We start from the raw sequence: 17003 nt of genomic DNA, 5'->3' as shown, positions 1-17003 counted from the left end.
TGTCAACATTTTAGCACATGCATATATGATAAATAATATCATAATAAGTGAAATACATCAACATATTTAATAATACCCTTATCATACATATAATGTCACTTCTATAACAAAATTATTATACCAATAAACATACATTTGTTAGAATTATTTAGAATAACTAAAACGGGGGTGAATCAGTTATCCAAGGTCTAGATGTAAAAATTCAAAAATTTAATACTTAGTAGACCCATATCCATAAAACTTCAATATGCATGCACCCATTAGAACATACAATACTTAAACTTTTTAGGTTACTATCCTAGTTCAAAATAACTTTGTAGAAATGTAAACATAAAATAACATAAGAACATTCACAAAATTTTACACAAGGATTTTACGTGAAAACTCAATTTGGAAAAAATCACCAATAACATGCTACAAATTCTTATTCTTGTGAAGTGATACCCTGTGAAAGGCCAACATTGTTAAAGGTTGCAATATAGACTGTTAAATGTGACCCAATTAGAGGATTTCAAGCACCCTGTTAAGAGTGAGCCTTGTTAGAAAAATTTAGACCATTTCATTAGAATTTCACGTAGTTAAAGGATTTACAAATGACTATTAGGTTAACCTTAATCCAAAGGATTACTGATGCAATGATTAGAAAGTAATAGTAAGGCTTGATCTGATAACATATTACAATTCACTTGTAGATTAAAGATCTCTATTTCAATCCTCCATTCTACTTGGCATTCATACTCTTTAGTTCTAATAGCTTTTTCACCCTTCAAGCATATATATTCTTAAGCCTTCTTGCTTTGCATGCCAACTACAGTCACCTCTGTTAGAGCACTAAATGAAGCAATACCCTATACTCCTTGTCTTCCTTAGGTTCTCACACATGAAAACCTTTGCTTCTGGCTATCTATCTCTATAAATAGAGAATTCAAATCTTTTTCAGCTTAACCACAATCATCCATTTTAGATTTAGGTAGGATTAAATGAATCTACCCACTTTTCCATTTGGTTCCCCTAGAAAGTTCCTCTACAGTCTTCCTTATATTCACCACAAAATGGTTTACTTTGAATTCTGTGCCACTAGCTCATCATGATCATCTTCCACACACTTCACATAATTCAAGAAAACAAAATAGTTAGCTTAGATTCATCAAATCTTTGATTTAACATTTGTTTCTCTCACTTGGCATCTATACTATTATATCACTCAGCCAATACTAGTTCACTCAGTAAATACTAAAGTTTACTGATGCTCGGCACCAACTAAAATTTACTTGACCTATACTAACAATCACTCAGCTTTCACTATTTTTCATCTTTTCTTGGCACTTCTTGATTTTCACTCAACTTCTACTAATTTTTGCTTGGCTTGCACTAACTGCTCGGTAACGCTTGGCAGACACTTTTCTTACTTGATCTTCTTCTATTCTTAACTTGAGTAATCTTTCATTTTAGACTTTAAGTAGATAAGTTACAATAAACTATAGTATTAATGTCTTACTTGGTCTTAATGCTTCTTTTACAAACCAAATAACTCAACCTTTCTATAAATGCTAGTGTTATCTCCTCTTTTCAAATCCTCTTCATTAATCAACTAAATGATAGCTTTTAGACTAAAAAGCAATTGTCTCACCAACAAGTAGTAGGTTTGACATCATTAAAAAAATAATGATTGTTCCACTACATGTTCTTCACTTCAAAACAACCTTATATCAATAATCTCCCTCTTTGGCATTGATGGCAAACGAATACCAACAACAATATTAAAAATAAAATTATAACTTTGAAATTTATCCCTCTATCAGTATATATCCTTCTTTTGTATAGGGTAATGTAAGCTTCATCAATCTCCTTCAATTCTTTATCTCCCTCTTTGGAGTATCTCTCCCTCTTTCTGATATTTAGGTATCTATCTCCACTTATCTCTATCAATACTTATATCTGCATGTACATATTTTGTTAGAGTAAATAATTATTTATTTATTATTTATTCTATTTACTTAAACTTACTTAGGTAAATGCATTTCATTTATTAGTTGTAGCCTAGGAGTTAGTTATGAGTTGTTGACAATACGAGAGTTTGTTCTCTCCTAAGTCATACTTATCCTCTCACATTGTTCGAGGATTGTCCACCTCATGTGGATGTATGCTTAGGTGTCACACTTATCTCCTAGCATCTTCTAATTTGTTCTACAAGCTTCCTTGAGGCCTTTATAAGTGGTCTCTCTCTCATTGTAAAATCATTACATTATTGCATTCTCACTGTAAATACATATTTTCTTGTGTTTGCATATTTTTTCTCTCATGTCTGTTTAGAGTTTTTCCCTTGCTCCACATTCTTCCTTCCATGGCTTCCCTTTGATGGGTTATTGCATGCAAGTGATCTTGGGCATCTTCGGAGTTGGATTTCATCAACTCCAACATGGTATCAGAGCCTTCCTGCTGCTGCTTCATTGAAAGATTTTTGAAGTCGTGATTGAAGTCACAAACCTTAGCTTGTTTTTGCATTTTTCTTCAAATCAGGGGGGACAACAAATTTTTAGAGCACTTTGGACCCAAATCGATGCTGCCATTAGATCTGAAAGGCCATTTGCAGTCATGATTCATATAAAACTTTTCAATTTTGGAGACAGAGCTCCGGGAGGAAAAAAAAATTTGTTTCAGGCCTTGCTGTACAAATTGTACGAACGTAGCATTAAAAAAAATTTTAAAATATATATTCGCAGCACCGTCAGGCAGCCACCAATGCACCACTACCACACCGCCCAACAACTATCCGCGCTCCACCTGACTCCAGCGCGCCACCCTTGTTGTGCCCGGCCTCCACCTGAGCTGCACCATTGCTGTTTGGGCCACCTCCGCTAGCGGCGCCTCTTGTCTCCACCACCCGCGCCTCTCTCTGCCAGCTGTTGATGCTCATCCGTAGCCTCTGCACTGCCAATATACACATTAGCAGCATAGTCATATTTTTGAGGTGCAGTCAGCAAGTGCAAGGGCGACACATGGCATGGGTGCCACGTGGCACCTTGCCACATGGACCTGCCACGTCAACATGCTGCCACGTAGACCTACCACGTGGAATATTTTTTTTGCTGTGACGGTTGATTGGTCATTAAATTTAAGATCGTGATTTACTGACATCATAATGACCTCATCACTACATCTGAAGACCTTGCTTGCACATCTCCAAGGTCATTTTGAACCTACCTTCAGTTTTTTGGCCATAACTTGAGCATACGGAGGTATTTTTCCAATCCAAAAGAAGCACCAGAAAGTTGTTTTCAAGACACAGACATTGGTGTAGGTATTTTCAAGTTTTGATATATTTTTATTGCCTATTTTTTTAGTTGATATCTAAAGTCTTGTTTTTGACTCCGACATGCATATCTTTTGCATCCCATTTCAATTTTTTGAAAACATTATATTTTTAGGAAAGCTAGTTTTGTCATCTTTTCAAAAATGTCATCCTTATCCTTAGTTTTTGGCCCATGCTCTTTCTATCATATTTTTGGCATTTTTTCTCTATTATGGATATCTTGGGTGTTTTAGGTCTGAGGATCATTTTCCTGGCATGGTTTCTTTTATTTTAGGTTGTACTTTCTTTTGTGTCAGCTTTTTCTTTATTTTGATCATTGTAGACATCATTTTAAAGCTCCTTTTTATACGCACTAAGATAAAGTGTCACTTTTGCATTTCGAGTTCATGAATGTTGTTTTGAGTCAGTTGTACATGCACTATTTTTATAAAGCACCATGGGGAGGATAGTTGTTTGTTATTTTAGGCATTCTCCCTTTGTCAAGTGAGTGTCCCTTCCACGATATTAGCCCCATGTAGCATCAGTGTGACCGTGTCTTTATATGTATCTGTACCTCTTCCTCTCTCATCGTTCTTGGTTCATCTGCAGGAGACTTTGGCCCACCTTCTCAGTTGCATGTCATCCCACCCCGTCTGCATTAGGAGGGGTTATGGTATTGTTCTAATGCATCTGTGGTTCAATGGTTCGATAGTGTGAACTATGTATTCAGTGGTTGATCCTATATACAAGGCGATTGCAGTGGCTATCTAGCTATGCATTTTGGTGAGATGGATCTCTACCATATAGACGTGCTCGGTTTGTGCCTTCTTCTTCCATGGAGGTTCTTCAAATTAGTAGTTTTCTTTTTGATGGTAGATTTTGCGGCTTCTTCATGCTTCAGTGATGCTCTTCATGATCACTCCTTGTTCCTATTTTAGGGGACATTTTCCTAGTTGGAGGCTTCTTCTGTTCTTCACTAGGTTTTTACCTCTTTTGGGGGAGGGTTTTTCCCACGTGGTTTTCTCTCTTTCCTTGTTTATAGAGGTTGCATCTTTTGCATTTTTACATGGGTACCTAAAATGGCCTTGTTGTCGAGACCCATTCCTACATTTCTTAGTTTTGTGAGCTTAAGGCATTTCCCTAAGTTGCACTTAAGGGGGGGTGTTAGAGTAAATAATTTATTATTTGTTATTTATTCTATTTACTTAAGCTTACTTAGGTAAATGCATTTCATTTATTAGTTGTAGCCTAGGAGTTAGTTATAAGTTGTTGACAATACGGGAGTTTGTTCTCTCCTAAGCCATACGTATCCTCTCACATTGTTCGAGGACTATCCACCTCATGTGGATGTATGCTTAGTTGTCACACTTATCTCCTAGTGTCTTCTAACTTGTTCTACAAGCTTCCTTGATGCCTTTATAAGTGGTCTCTCCCTCATTTTAAAATTATTACATTATTTCATTCTCATTATAAATACATATTTTCTTGTGTTTGCATATTTTCTCTCTCATGTCTATTTAGAGTTTTTCCCTTGCTCCACGCTCTTCCTTCCATGGCTTCCCTTTTACAGGTTATTGCATGTAGGTGATCTTGGGCATCTTCGAAGTTGGATTTTATCAACTCCAACATATTTCTCCCTCTTTGACAATAATGCAAAATACGTGTCCTCTCTATATGTAGATATAGTCAATTCCAAGTTCTCCCTCTATCACGTTGCAAGTGACTGTAAGTCTTCTAATTCAGCCACTTCATTACTTTAGGTAGCTCCTAAAGTAATATCCACTGCATCAAGTTTTAAGATACAACATTCATCTTAGTTGATGTAGGGCACTACTCATGCTACTTAAGTAGCTTTGGGTAGGGGTATCACCCCTAGTTTTCTTCTAAGATATTCGTGTGCATCCTTGGGTAAAGATTTCTTTTGTATTCATATATTCCATCCTTACTTCTTTGTCTTGATACTTGATTATAATGTGCTTAGTTTTTGTGTGTATCACAAGGTTCTTTGATATATTTATAGCACTTGTATTATCACAATAAAGTACCACAAGTTCAGTGATTTCCTCCTTTATGCCTTTGAGTAGTTGTTTGATTCATACCACATTTGTACAATTTATTGTAGCAGCCACATATTTAGCTTCAACAGTAGATTGAGATATACAATTTTGTTTCTTACTAGTCCAAGTGACCAATTTCATTCCTAAGAAAAATTCTCCACTGCTTGTGTTCTTTCTATCATCAATATTTCTAGCCCAATCAATATCTGTATAGGCTCTTAACTCAAATTTTTCATTTTTCTTATAGTATAGACCGTAGTCTTTTGTTCCTTTTAGATATCGCATAATTATCTTAACAGCCATCAAATGATTCTCCTTAGGATTTGTGAAAAATCTTGCAACAATCCCAACAAATAATGCAATGTTAGGTCTGCTATGTGGGTGATCCCACAATAATGGGTTCCACTTTTTGACCAATTTTGACACTGAAATCAATAGTTTTGTAACAAACGTCACATTCAAGTGACTATATCTCCAAAACTATAAATAATTTCAAGATGACATAAACTAGTGATTTTGAGTATTTTGTTCCTACTTTGTAACCATATTTTTTAATCTAAAAAAAAAAAATTATTTATGTCAATTTTTTTTATCTCCTCCGACAAGTGGTACATAATAAAATTCAATATTTTTAAAGAGTGACAGTCTGTTTGACACACATAACTTTTTTTTTAGAAATGATAATGAAGTAATTCTTTCGGCATTAGATTTGTAACATCAATATCTAGAGGATGCATTTGGTTTGATTTATTTTGGTTGAATATTGTATAGTTTATGAAGTTTTGAAGTGACACGAATCGTAATTCAGATATACGTTCTGTTTGACACAGATAATTTGAAGTCAATTTATCATAAACCTAAATTTTTTTTTTTTAATAGAAAGGTATCTCAATAAGCTAGTTCCTACATATTTTTCAAAAAAAAATTGACCTGATTTACTAATTTTCCTGAGGTGTCAAAGTCGGTTGATGTTCAATCGGTAATGAACCTATAATGAGTTAAACTCATATTTGAAAAGCTTAATGACTAAAATATGTATTACAATTATAGTCATTGGAAAGCTTGCTCTGAGCAGCACATTTTGACATTTTTTATTTTACAGTAGGAGATCATTCTCTTGCAATTATGGGAGTCAAAAGAGTGAAAAAAAAATGAAAAAAGGGTTAAAATTTTCCTAATTTTACGCGCGTTCACGCGAACATATTAGGCATGTTCACACGAACATGCCCATTAAAATTTCACAACCATCAAGAAATTTAAAGGCCTAGTTCGAGCAAACATGCCTAGATCCATTGTGTTCGTGCGAACAGTCAAAAAACCTTTAAAAGATCAATTTGTAAAGCTATTTAAACTGCCAGAAATCGACGTGATACATGTTTGCGCAAACATATGGGATAGGCATGTTCGCGCAAACATGCCTTCAAAGCTGCTAACATGTTTGCGTGAACATGCCTATCCCATATGTTTGCGTGAACACGTCTGTGAGGTTTGCGCAAACTTATGGTGGATTGAATTTTGAAAATTTCCCAACTTTTCTAAGTTTGTTTGTCCCACTAAAGTGGAACCCATTATTGTGGGATCACCCATGTACTACATACTGCAACTTCTCAATCATAGACATATACAATGTTTGATTCACATTAGTAGAATCATCATTCTTTGACTATTTGTGTCTTACCACCATAGGTGTGCTAACTAGTTTTGAATCTTCCAATCCAAAAGTTTTCAATATTTCCTTCACATACTTAGACTGAGTGATGTAAATTCCATATTGCACCTAATATACTTGCAAGAAAACAAAGAAATTGATCTCTCCAAACATAGACATCTCAAATTCTTTCTTTATTTCATTTGCAAATGTCTTACATAATGGATCTTGACCTCCAAATATGATATCATCAACGAAAAATTTCAGCTAGTAAAATACCTTTACCTCCTTTTGTCTTCAAGTACAGATTTTTGTTATCATTAGTCTTCTAAAAACCAATCTTCACAAGATAATTTTGAAGCCTTTCATACCATGCTCTTGGGGCTCTCTTTAAACCATATAAATCTTTTTGTAGTCTACATACCATGTTCTTATTGTTTGAATCAAAAAATCCTTCTAGTCATTCTATGTAAACCTCTTCTTCTAATATACTATTTAGAAATGTTGACTTCACATCCATTTGATAAACTTTGAAACCTTTGTATGTAAAGTAAGCAAGAAGAGTTCTTACTCCTTCCAATCTTGCAACAAGGGTGAATGTTTCTCCATAGTCTATTCCTTCTTCTTGTGCATACCCCTTGCAAACTAATCTTGCCCTATTTCTTGTGACTTCACCATTTTCATGTAACTTATTGTTGTAAACCCACTTGGTTCCAATCACATTCTTGTCCTCTAGTCTAAGAACTAGAGTTTGTGTCTTTTTCTTCTCAGTCTAATCAATCTCTTCTTTCATGTCTTTACTCCAATCCTCATTCTCTGAGGCATCTTTCACTTTCTAAGACTCATGCATGCTCAACAACCATGTATCACTTCTCAGCTTATTCCTTGTCATTTATCTAGCTTTTTATCTCCAATAATTTGTGCAACAAGGTGACATCTTTTGATACACTTTAACAATCTTTGTTTTGCTCTTCTTTCTTCAATAGGTTTGTCAACTTTAGAGTCACTATGTACTTCTCTATCATATAGATCGGTATCCCTTTCATGTACAGTTATCTCAGAATCAAAATGTGCCCAACTTCTATCTACAACTCGGCTCCTAGAGGCAACTCAGTTCTTGAATGCAACTCGACATTCATTTTATGTGACTCAGAAATCATAGAAACTTGTTGTTGATTTCCAACTTGTTTATAGAATCTTTATCAGGAAGCATACATTCATAAAATTATACAAAGTATTTGTACTTTTCAGGTTCCTTCATAGGTTTAGCTTCATGTACCTCTGTTTACTCAACAAACTTCACATTTGCACTTTCCACAACTTTGTTAGTGTTAGTATTTAAACACTTATAAGCTTTACTTCTTATGGAATAGCCAAGGAATATACCTTCTTCAGTTTTAGCATCTAATTTACCATTCTCAAAGTCCTTAAGAATGTAGCACTTGCTTCCAAATACCTTAAAGTATTTTACATTAGGTGAGTATCCATACCATAATTCAAAAGGTGTTGAATGAGTACCTTTCTTGACTTATACATGGTTCAAGGTAAACACACTTGTACTTACATCTTCTCTCCAGTATTTCAAAGCAGTATTCTTCTCCATCATGAGTGTTCTAGCGCAGTCCATTATAGATTCGTTCCTCCTTTCAGAAATTCCATTTTGTGGAGGGGTTCTAGATGCAAAAGTTTGTCTCTTGATTTCTCTATCATTACAGAACATCTCAAACTCATTTGATGTAAATTCTCCACCTCTGTCAAATCTTAGACGTTTCAAGCTTTTTTCTGTCTCATTTTTAACTTTAGCTAAGTACCACTTAAACATTTGGAAAGCATCATATTTATATTTCATAAACATAATTGTCATCATCTTAGAATAATTATCAACAAATAGGATAATATACTTGTCACATTTGTAGCTTTGCACATCAATTGGCCCACACAAATCAGTATGAACTATTTCTAGAATTTCTTTAGAGGTGTGAGTCTTACTTTTAAAACTAGATTTTTTCATCTTGCCTAACTGACATTGTTTGAAAATCATATTCTCAAGTTTCTTCAGTTTAGTAAAACCTATGACTCTTTTCATGTTATTGATACTCACTAAGTTATCAAAGTTAACATGACATAACCTCTTATGTGATAGCCACACATCATCAAATTCTACAACAAGACAAGTAGCATCATTCATATCAAGATAAAATGGATTACCCCTAGTCTAATTACCTTTTCTAATTAGTTTCACATCAGTGTCATAGATCTTTGCTATCTTGTTCTCAAACTCGACTTTGCAACTTGAACTATTTAGCTGTGACATAGTCAACAAGTTATAGTTAAGTCCATCTACATAATAAGCATTGTCACACGTGATCTTTTCTATGAATCTAATTGATCCTTTTCCTTTTATCAAAATTAGAATTTTTTTATATCTTATCTCATTTTATATCTATTTATATTCTAAACTTTTCACTTTACCTCATTAATGTATGACTTATTCTAATAAATTTGTCATTATTAGTCATTTATTTCACCTTGTTCTCACTTCCCCATCCTAGGGCAATCTCAAGGCATGTAAGTTTGATCCTAAGAGGCCTCATTGAACCAAGAATATTAGTTTGTTTTTAAATGACTTTTTTTGACACTTGCCCTTTCCTACAACCCATTGCAAGTCAATTTCCAGTGTGTATTTGTAACATGTTATTAGTACTTGTAAGTAGACTAAGTACTATTGTGATAGTTTTTAGGTTTCATGCCTTAACTAGTGATTAAAACTATTCATTTCTAGGTTAGAATTAATCATTTCTAAATTATATTTTCAAATTAATACATTATGAATAGTATAGATGCAAAAAAAAATAACTTTATAACTTATTAAAAATATTTTTTTGTTATTTGATTTGATAGATACAATAAGGGCGAATTTCATGGATTATAAAACTAATACTTTATAAGAATAATTTTATGATTTATTATCTAATGTAATTTATTAATGTTTAATAATATTAAATCTAAAAATTAATATAAATTTCTATAGTTTTAATGTATTATACTTTATAGAATATATTTTTTGTTAATCAATTTAAAATATTAAAAATATATATCAATAATTATATTTACCACTAAAATTAAAATTTAAGATTAGATTAATCATACTTTATATTTAATAGTTAATAATTATTTATGTAATTATAGCAAAAAATATTTTTTTAAATAATTATAATTATAAAAAATGATAATATTTTTTAAAATAATTATAATTATAGAAAATGATAATATTTTTATTAATTAAAACATTCAACATACTATAATAAATTCATTAAAATAAAACTAAAAATTAAAGGTACATGTATGTGACACTTGTTAAATCTTGGTATTGAAAGAAATTGAATGTACAACTAATTCATATGTTTGTGTTTGAAGGAAAATTATCATATACACAAATCAATTTCAAAAGAATTTTATAAAAAAATTGAATCAAAATATATTAGATTATTTGCATGTTTGCAAATATTAAATCTGATTTACTAGAACCTGGTATAAAAGACATTTAATTTTATATTAACAATATAAGAACATCTTCAAAGAGTTTTTAAATACCAATATTTATACATTCTAACAAAAATGATTATATGAGTTGAACGGTTCACTCTCATACGTTACAGCCCTAATAATGATACTTAGGTTTGATCTCAAGGGATTCACATTGGAACCACATATATGTTAGAGATTGTGTGAAATCTAAATAACGTTTTATATTAATTAATAAATATAAACATATAGATTGTAAACCCTGTCATTAGATCACATGCTGACTCTTTCTTGGCAGCTTATCAGATTCCCCAAAATACTATCTATCAATTCTCTGATTTAAATAAAACTTTGGAAAACTAAGCTTTTGAATTATAATAAATGTAAGGGGAATATTATGTTGGACTCTTTAAAACTATAAACAGTTATGGAAACGCGTGGAGACATAACGGTGTGGATCTCCACTGTTTGGACGGCTACTGTTTTTAACTTTTTCAGGTTGGAGATACCCATTTTTGTTAGTTATTGTTAAAAATACTTTTTAGAGAAGAGTATTTTTAAGAATATGTATCAAATCTTAATCAAATCTTTTAAAGTAAAATTATCACATGATAAACTAAGAATTTTCACTTAGAATTGGACAGTTATGATGAATTTATTTATCTATATCAAAATATTTCTCTCAACTCTTAATGGAGAGGACAAAATTATCTAAAAACAAGATCTCACAATATAATACTAATAAAATCATGGTGAAGGGGGAAAAAAGTTAAAAATTTGATCTTCAAGATCTGCATGGAGTTTAAAAGAGTGCATTCTATTTATTCACATCTTCTATAAAAAATTGGACTGTAGATCTTAAAAAATTCCCAACCAAGTCAAATTTAGAATGGATTTAGAATTTTGCATAAGGAAATCAAGCACTCAATCACCTATTCTTTGTAGTCAAAATCAATGAGATACTCTAGATACTTTGAATAATTTAATCCTTGGAAAATTTATTGTTTCTACCAAAAATAGATCTTCAACGAAGGTGAAGAAACAAGAAAATAAGAACTCTTTTTCACTAATCCCAAGATCTTGGGATCATATAAAATAGCTAGTACCTAGCACCTAGTGATGGAAAAGCCATACTAGTAGAACTAGTTGCAATAACCATCAACATCTAACCCTTAGGTTCAAAGAGTGGGAAACCCTTGAAAACATCTTAGCCAGGATCACTCCTTCAACCATGTAAAGAAGAATATAACTCATTTGAAGACACCTTGGCCCCTCACAATGCTATATATGGTAAAGATTCTAGACCAAACCTTGTGCTTCTAGAAGCAAATTACGAAATTTCAAAAAGATGTATGTCATTGTATTGAACAAAAGGTCTATCATACTCATCTTTAGTGTTAAAGATTAAACTTATGTCACCTCAACATTGCCCTCTCCTTTGTCCTTCCTTCTTAAACCTAAGGTCCATTGTTGGCTTTCTCATTACTCATTGTTTTAGTCTTAATAAAAAATCTTGTCAAGATCAATGAATTGCTACTCTCTCATAACATTTATATGGTTAAACCAAATTTTACCATATTATCTTTTATTTTTCTGGCAATATTTTTCTACTTTCTACAAGTGCCAATACTAGAGTGGACTCCATTTGTTTTGATATAATGTCAAAGCTAGGGTGTAATCTCATTCTTTGTCAAAATTCTAGTAAATGTGATATTTTTTAGAAATAAAACACCAAAACTAGAATACTATTGTCCTTGGACAAAATAAATGTACTCAAATTATTTGGTAAAACACCAATACAAAATATACTTTAAATGTTGAGATAATATTAAATAAATTTAGTAAGAATTTAGATATATTGATACGGTATGTTTATTTGTGTAAATGTTTACAATTACTAGAATCATAATCTTCTAGATTAAATTTTATCTTTAGGTTACAAAATTCTCTATATGTGATTATGTGAAAATTAGTATTCTCTATTGATATAATACTATCATTTTAAATTAAGTTGATCTCACTTCCATAAATTGAATTACTCATATAGTACTTACATTTATCCGAAAAAGGAATCCAAATCATTCATTATGCTCCATGTAATCACAAATGAAAACCATAACGACAAGAGAAATCTTCAATAATTCATTTTTTAAATATAAATAAAATAGTGATCCACCACAATTCTTAGCATTAGCATAAACAGAATAAGAACAAACCCACGGGGAATACAGAACAATTAAGATATTATTAAAGCTGAATTTGCATCCTGGAATTCCATTGGGATCTTGCAAATTTTATTAAATCATACTTGGTCAATTCGTGGGCATTTACAAAGAAGCAGAATTGGTAGAGAACCAGTAGATTGTCGAGAATGGTGAGAAATATATATTTCCTGTCTCTGGATTCGGAGTGTCTTCATGTTTAGGAGGAAGTCCTCCCACAGTAGAAACTCTCTGAACGTATTTCACTTGCTCTATAAACAATTTACTTCTGCAAGTATGACAACAAGGGACAAAAAAACCATGAGTACAATAATGATAAAAATAATTATAATAGAAGAATTAGAAGAAGAATATGAATGATATACTTACATGTAAGGAGCATGATCAACAGTATAAGTAGTGGCCTCCAGTTTGGTCCAAGTGATACTATCTTTATCTACTGTAGCTTCACTTAATAACTTGCAAGTCACACTGACTTTCCCAAGAGCAGAAGGCAATGACAATTCCCATGTGGGCTGTCCTCCCTTCTCATCAACATGTGAAAGAAAAAAGTGTCTTCCCACTACTTGCTGGCCCGGTGAAGTATACAACAAAGCTGATACATTGAAATTGATCCAGGAAGAACCATTGAATCTGTAGTGTTGATATCCTTCTCCATACAATCCCAAAAGAGGGATTGAATTCTTTGAATGGATTCTTATTTTGGATGGAATTGTTGCTGTATCAGGGAATCTATCCTGAGACCAGAAGGAATATTGTGCAGTGTATGAAACTTTGATTTTTTTACCACTTTTTTCACAATTTGGTGGAGGAGCTCCACCTTTGGAATGCCTTCGTTGAACATATGATACCTCACTTGCATGGCCATGCCCACTATGACTAACTCCCTTTAGCAGCAAATCATCAATGTCATCTTCACTCTTGGCCTTCTGTGTACCGATTGCGGTAACTGTAAATCACATTGATAACATGTCAGGAATTAATAAGCATGAGGGATGAATGAATGTTACACTGCTATTATAATTCAATTGTGTAGTTTTTGAATTAAACGTATTCATCAAGTTGAATTTTGATATGAATATATATCTTTTATTTATCAAATGATTGAAATAGCCGTATATCACATCTGTAATCGATTAAAGAATTTGGAGATTATTTTTAAATATGTAATAATTAAATATTCAAATGTAATTCTAGGATGATAAAGATATATCTATTATTTTTTTGTCAATAGAAGTTGAATGATTCCAAATGAGCTTATTGGAAATCTAAATCTTGTTGAATGCAGGTTTTGACATAATAAGAGACGAGGCTGGAATTATGCACTATGCAGATTTAGGCAGAAATATTCCTCGGTCCTTAACTCCTCCCACACAACCACCAGACTTATAGATCACAGGAGGCCATCAAACCATATCATAAATCTCGAAGAAGAATTATTGGAAGAATTCCACATCTGCAGTTTGTTGTGCAGTTTGTTACCATCAAACTGGAATTAATTCCACAGCCCCTCTACGTACACTTAACTTACGGCAACAAACACACCCACATAAGTAAGGTTGTTAAGATTAGTATGAATTCTGTCCAGATTGTGATACAATTCTAGAAAGATATAAAGGCTTCTATAAATAGGAGCAATTGCAATGCATTGAAATCAACCATATTTGTTTTGCTTGTTTCTTCTATCTTCCGTCATTTAAACAGATCTTAATCACTGCTGTCACTTAAACAGATCTATCTCTATTTTTCTTCTTTCTTCATCAGGAACGCTAGGGTTAGTCCAACAGGTTGGTATTGACACTCGTTTATATTTCTGAATCAAAAGTTTTTATCCCTTAAAAATGATAACTAAAATATTCAATGAGCAGTGTTTATATTAAATATACAATACCTGTAACAGTTGACTTGGGTATGGTAGACACGGGATCTCCTTTCAGCATGCTGAATGAAAATGTGGGCTGAGCTCCTTCAGCCAGTAGATGATTAAGGTAGTAATGGTAGCCCACTGGTACACTTTTCTTATCACCATAAGGAGAGTAAAGTTTTGCATTTGCTCCAACATGGGTATACTCCATCATCTCAGACCCATTTGATCTCTTCTCACATTGGTATATCTGGACTCCTCTTGCCTTCACTTTCAGAAACATTCTGCCATTAAAACATGTGTGAATTCATGAGATAGGATTTCCTAAATCTGCCTCTATAGTTTTCCATGTAAACACATCAAAATTTAAACCTCTTCAAGTAAAAAAACACATAGATTAAGATGATTTCTTACGAGTTTCCAAAAGGAGGCTGGATTGAACTCTTTGTAAGTTGAAATGTTGCAGCAGCGGCATGTTGAAACAAAAGACACGTTGCCAGTTGCAATACCATAAGTGAGATTACATGCAAAAGGTTTCTGCTTATCAAAGCCATGGGATAGCTCTTTGCTCTTTGCTCTTCTTTTCTCTAAAGAACTGAGATTGTTTTCATCTAAACAATGGCGAAGGAATATATATAGGCATCTGGATCCCATGCTGACTTTTTCTTAGGAAGTTATCACATTCTCCAAAATACTACCCATTCTCTGATTTAGTTAAAACTCTGGAAAGCTTCTGTGAATGATTATCCTCTTAAAGACTGAGTTTTAGAATTAAAATAAATGGCAGGGAATTTGGACTTGTTAAAACTAAAGGCAGTTATGGAAACGCGTTATGACATAATGGTGAAGTTTATACTACTCTGATATGGACAGCCGATGTTTTTAATCATTTCAGATTGGAGAGAGCCATTATTGGCATGCAAATAAGGCGAGATATCTATTCTGAATGCTACATAAAAAATAAAAATATGGCATTTGTTTTGAAATCTTCGTGATCATATCGGTTGTATTAGCAGAAAACATTTTCTAAAGAATCTGCATGAAAGAGTCAAGATGGATCTACAACTGAATTAGTGTGACACTTGAAAACTCTTATATTTAAATATTAAGTAAATTAACGTAAAAACTGTCGCTAGTGATTAGATTTAATAGAGTTAATTTATGAGTCTTAAATATTCAAATATTTTTATACGAGCATATATACTATATACTAACATAATTAAAAGTGTTGTCAGCGATTGCGTTCAATCACTTCATCTGAAAACTACATTGACAATGGTTCAATATTATCATTAATGATTATGCAATCATTGAGTTTGTGAGAGTTATCCACAAGCATTTTGTAGTTTGGACTGATTATGAGGATCCTTATATTTTTTTCTATATGAAGGATAAAAATGCTGAATCTATATTTATAAATTGCATAGAGGTTCATCATTTTTTAAACAAGAGGAAAATTAAATAAATAATTAGTTAGGAAAACTTTTGGAAATTTCTATTTGGAAAAATATGTAAAATGTCGGTGAGTGGAAATAAATTTATTTCGAGGGTCACTTTTTTGTTTTTGATTAAGAAAAGTAGCAATTAATAAGTGTTGCAATACAATCGGAATACTACACACCAATAGCAGAACAACTAGTGCATAGGAAAGAAGATCCAGAAAGTTGGATTTCCGTCTGTCAAAGACAAAGGTCCACAATTCACTGTCCCGCCAACCATGGTCAACGTTGATAGTGAAAAACTTGGGACACATCCTCATAATAGTTGCAAAACCAAAAGCAATAACAAAGGACCAAAGTGTGCCCTTTAAACCTTCTAGCAATCACTCGATCATAAGGAAAAGAAAAACTAAGATAGTAAGTCACCATAAGAACAAGTGAACAAACTCAGGCCATCCACACCTGTCAAAATAGTAAGCAAAAAAAAGGACCAAACAAGACTAGACCTCTAGCCTTGGCAAACACAATGCATATCATCCAACCATGGGTCCATGCAAGGCTCAGCCTCTAGCCTTGGCAAACGTAGTCAAAAGTCTTCCAGAACTTTGTAAACTCCCAAAACACCATATCGCTAAGAGGAGCAGGGAGGAGGAAGACCAAAACTGAGAGGTAAGAGAAACTCCCCCTTCCTCCACTAAAAAAGCTACTAAAAGTAGCACAAGTATTCAGCATCTCAATAGGAGTCTTCTTTGCTTCCCAACGCCCAAATATGATCTCCACCTTGATAAGAGAATGCTCCACCTCCATAGGATTTGTGAACTTAGAAGCAAAGAGTAAGACCCAAGCCATCCTCTTAGAAAGTAACACACATCTCCGCACCAAAGTGTTTAGTTGTGGAATCATCCCTTCTTTGCCACTTGAAGTACATTGTCCATACATGCTCTCTCCAGCCAAAT

The 17003-nt window shown here is 33.0% G+C and overlaps 1 protein-coding gene across 1 annotated transcript; it reads right to left on the bottom strand.

Moving 5' to 3' along the window:
• Positions 1 to 12766: 12766 nt before the first annotated feature.
• LOC149551692 (uncharacterized) lies at positions 12767 to 15190 on the bottom strand. Its single transcript, XM_089790124.1, has 4 exons — positions 15023 to 15190; positions 14636 to 14892; positions 13114 to 13693; positions 12767 to 13012 (listed from the first exon to the last, which is right to left on the bottom strand). Exons 1-4 carry the CDS (start codon positions 15160 to 15162, stop codon positions 12850 to 12852), a joined length of 1140 nt encoding a protein of 379 aa, XP_089646250.1. The 5' UTR covers positions 15163 to 15190; the 3' UTR covers positions 12767 to 12849.
• Positions 15191 to 17003: the final 1813 nt, after the last annotated feature.

Source organism: Cupressus sempervirens, chromosome 6 (assembly GCF_028749045.1).
Source record: "Cupressus sempervirens isolate cs-2001-9-10 chromosome 6, ASM2874904v1, whole genome shotgun sequence".
Lineage (NCBI taxonomy): Eukaryota > Viridiplantae > Streptophyta > Pinopsida > Cupressales > Cupressaceae > Cupressus > Cupressus sempervirens.
Note: the sequence above shows the minus strand (reverse complement) of the source record. Positions and strands in the feature narration are given on the sequence as shown.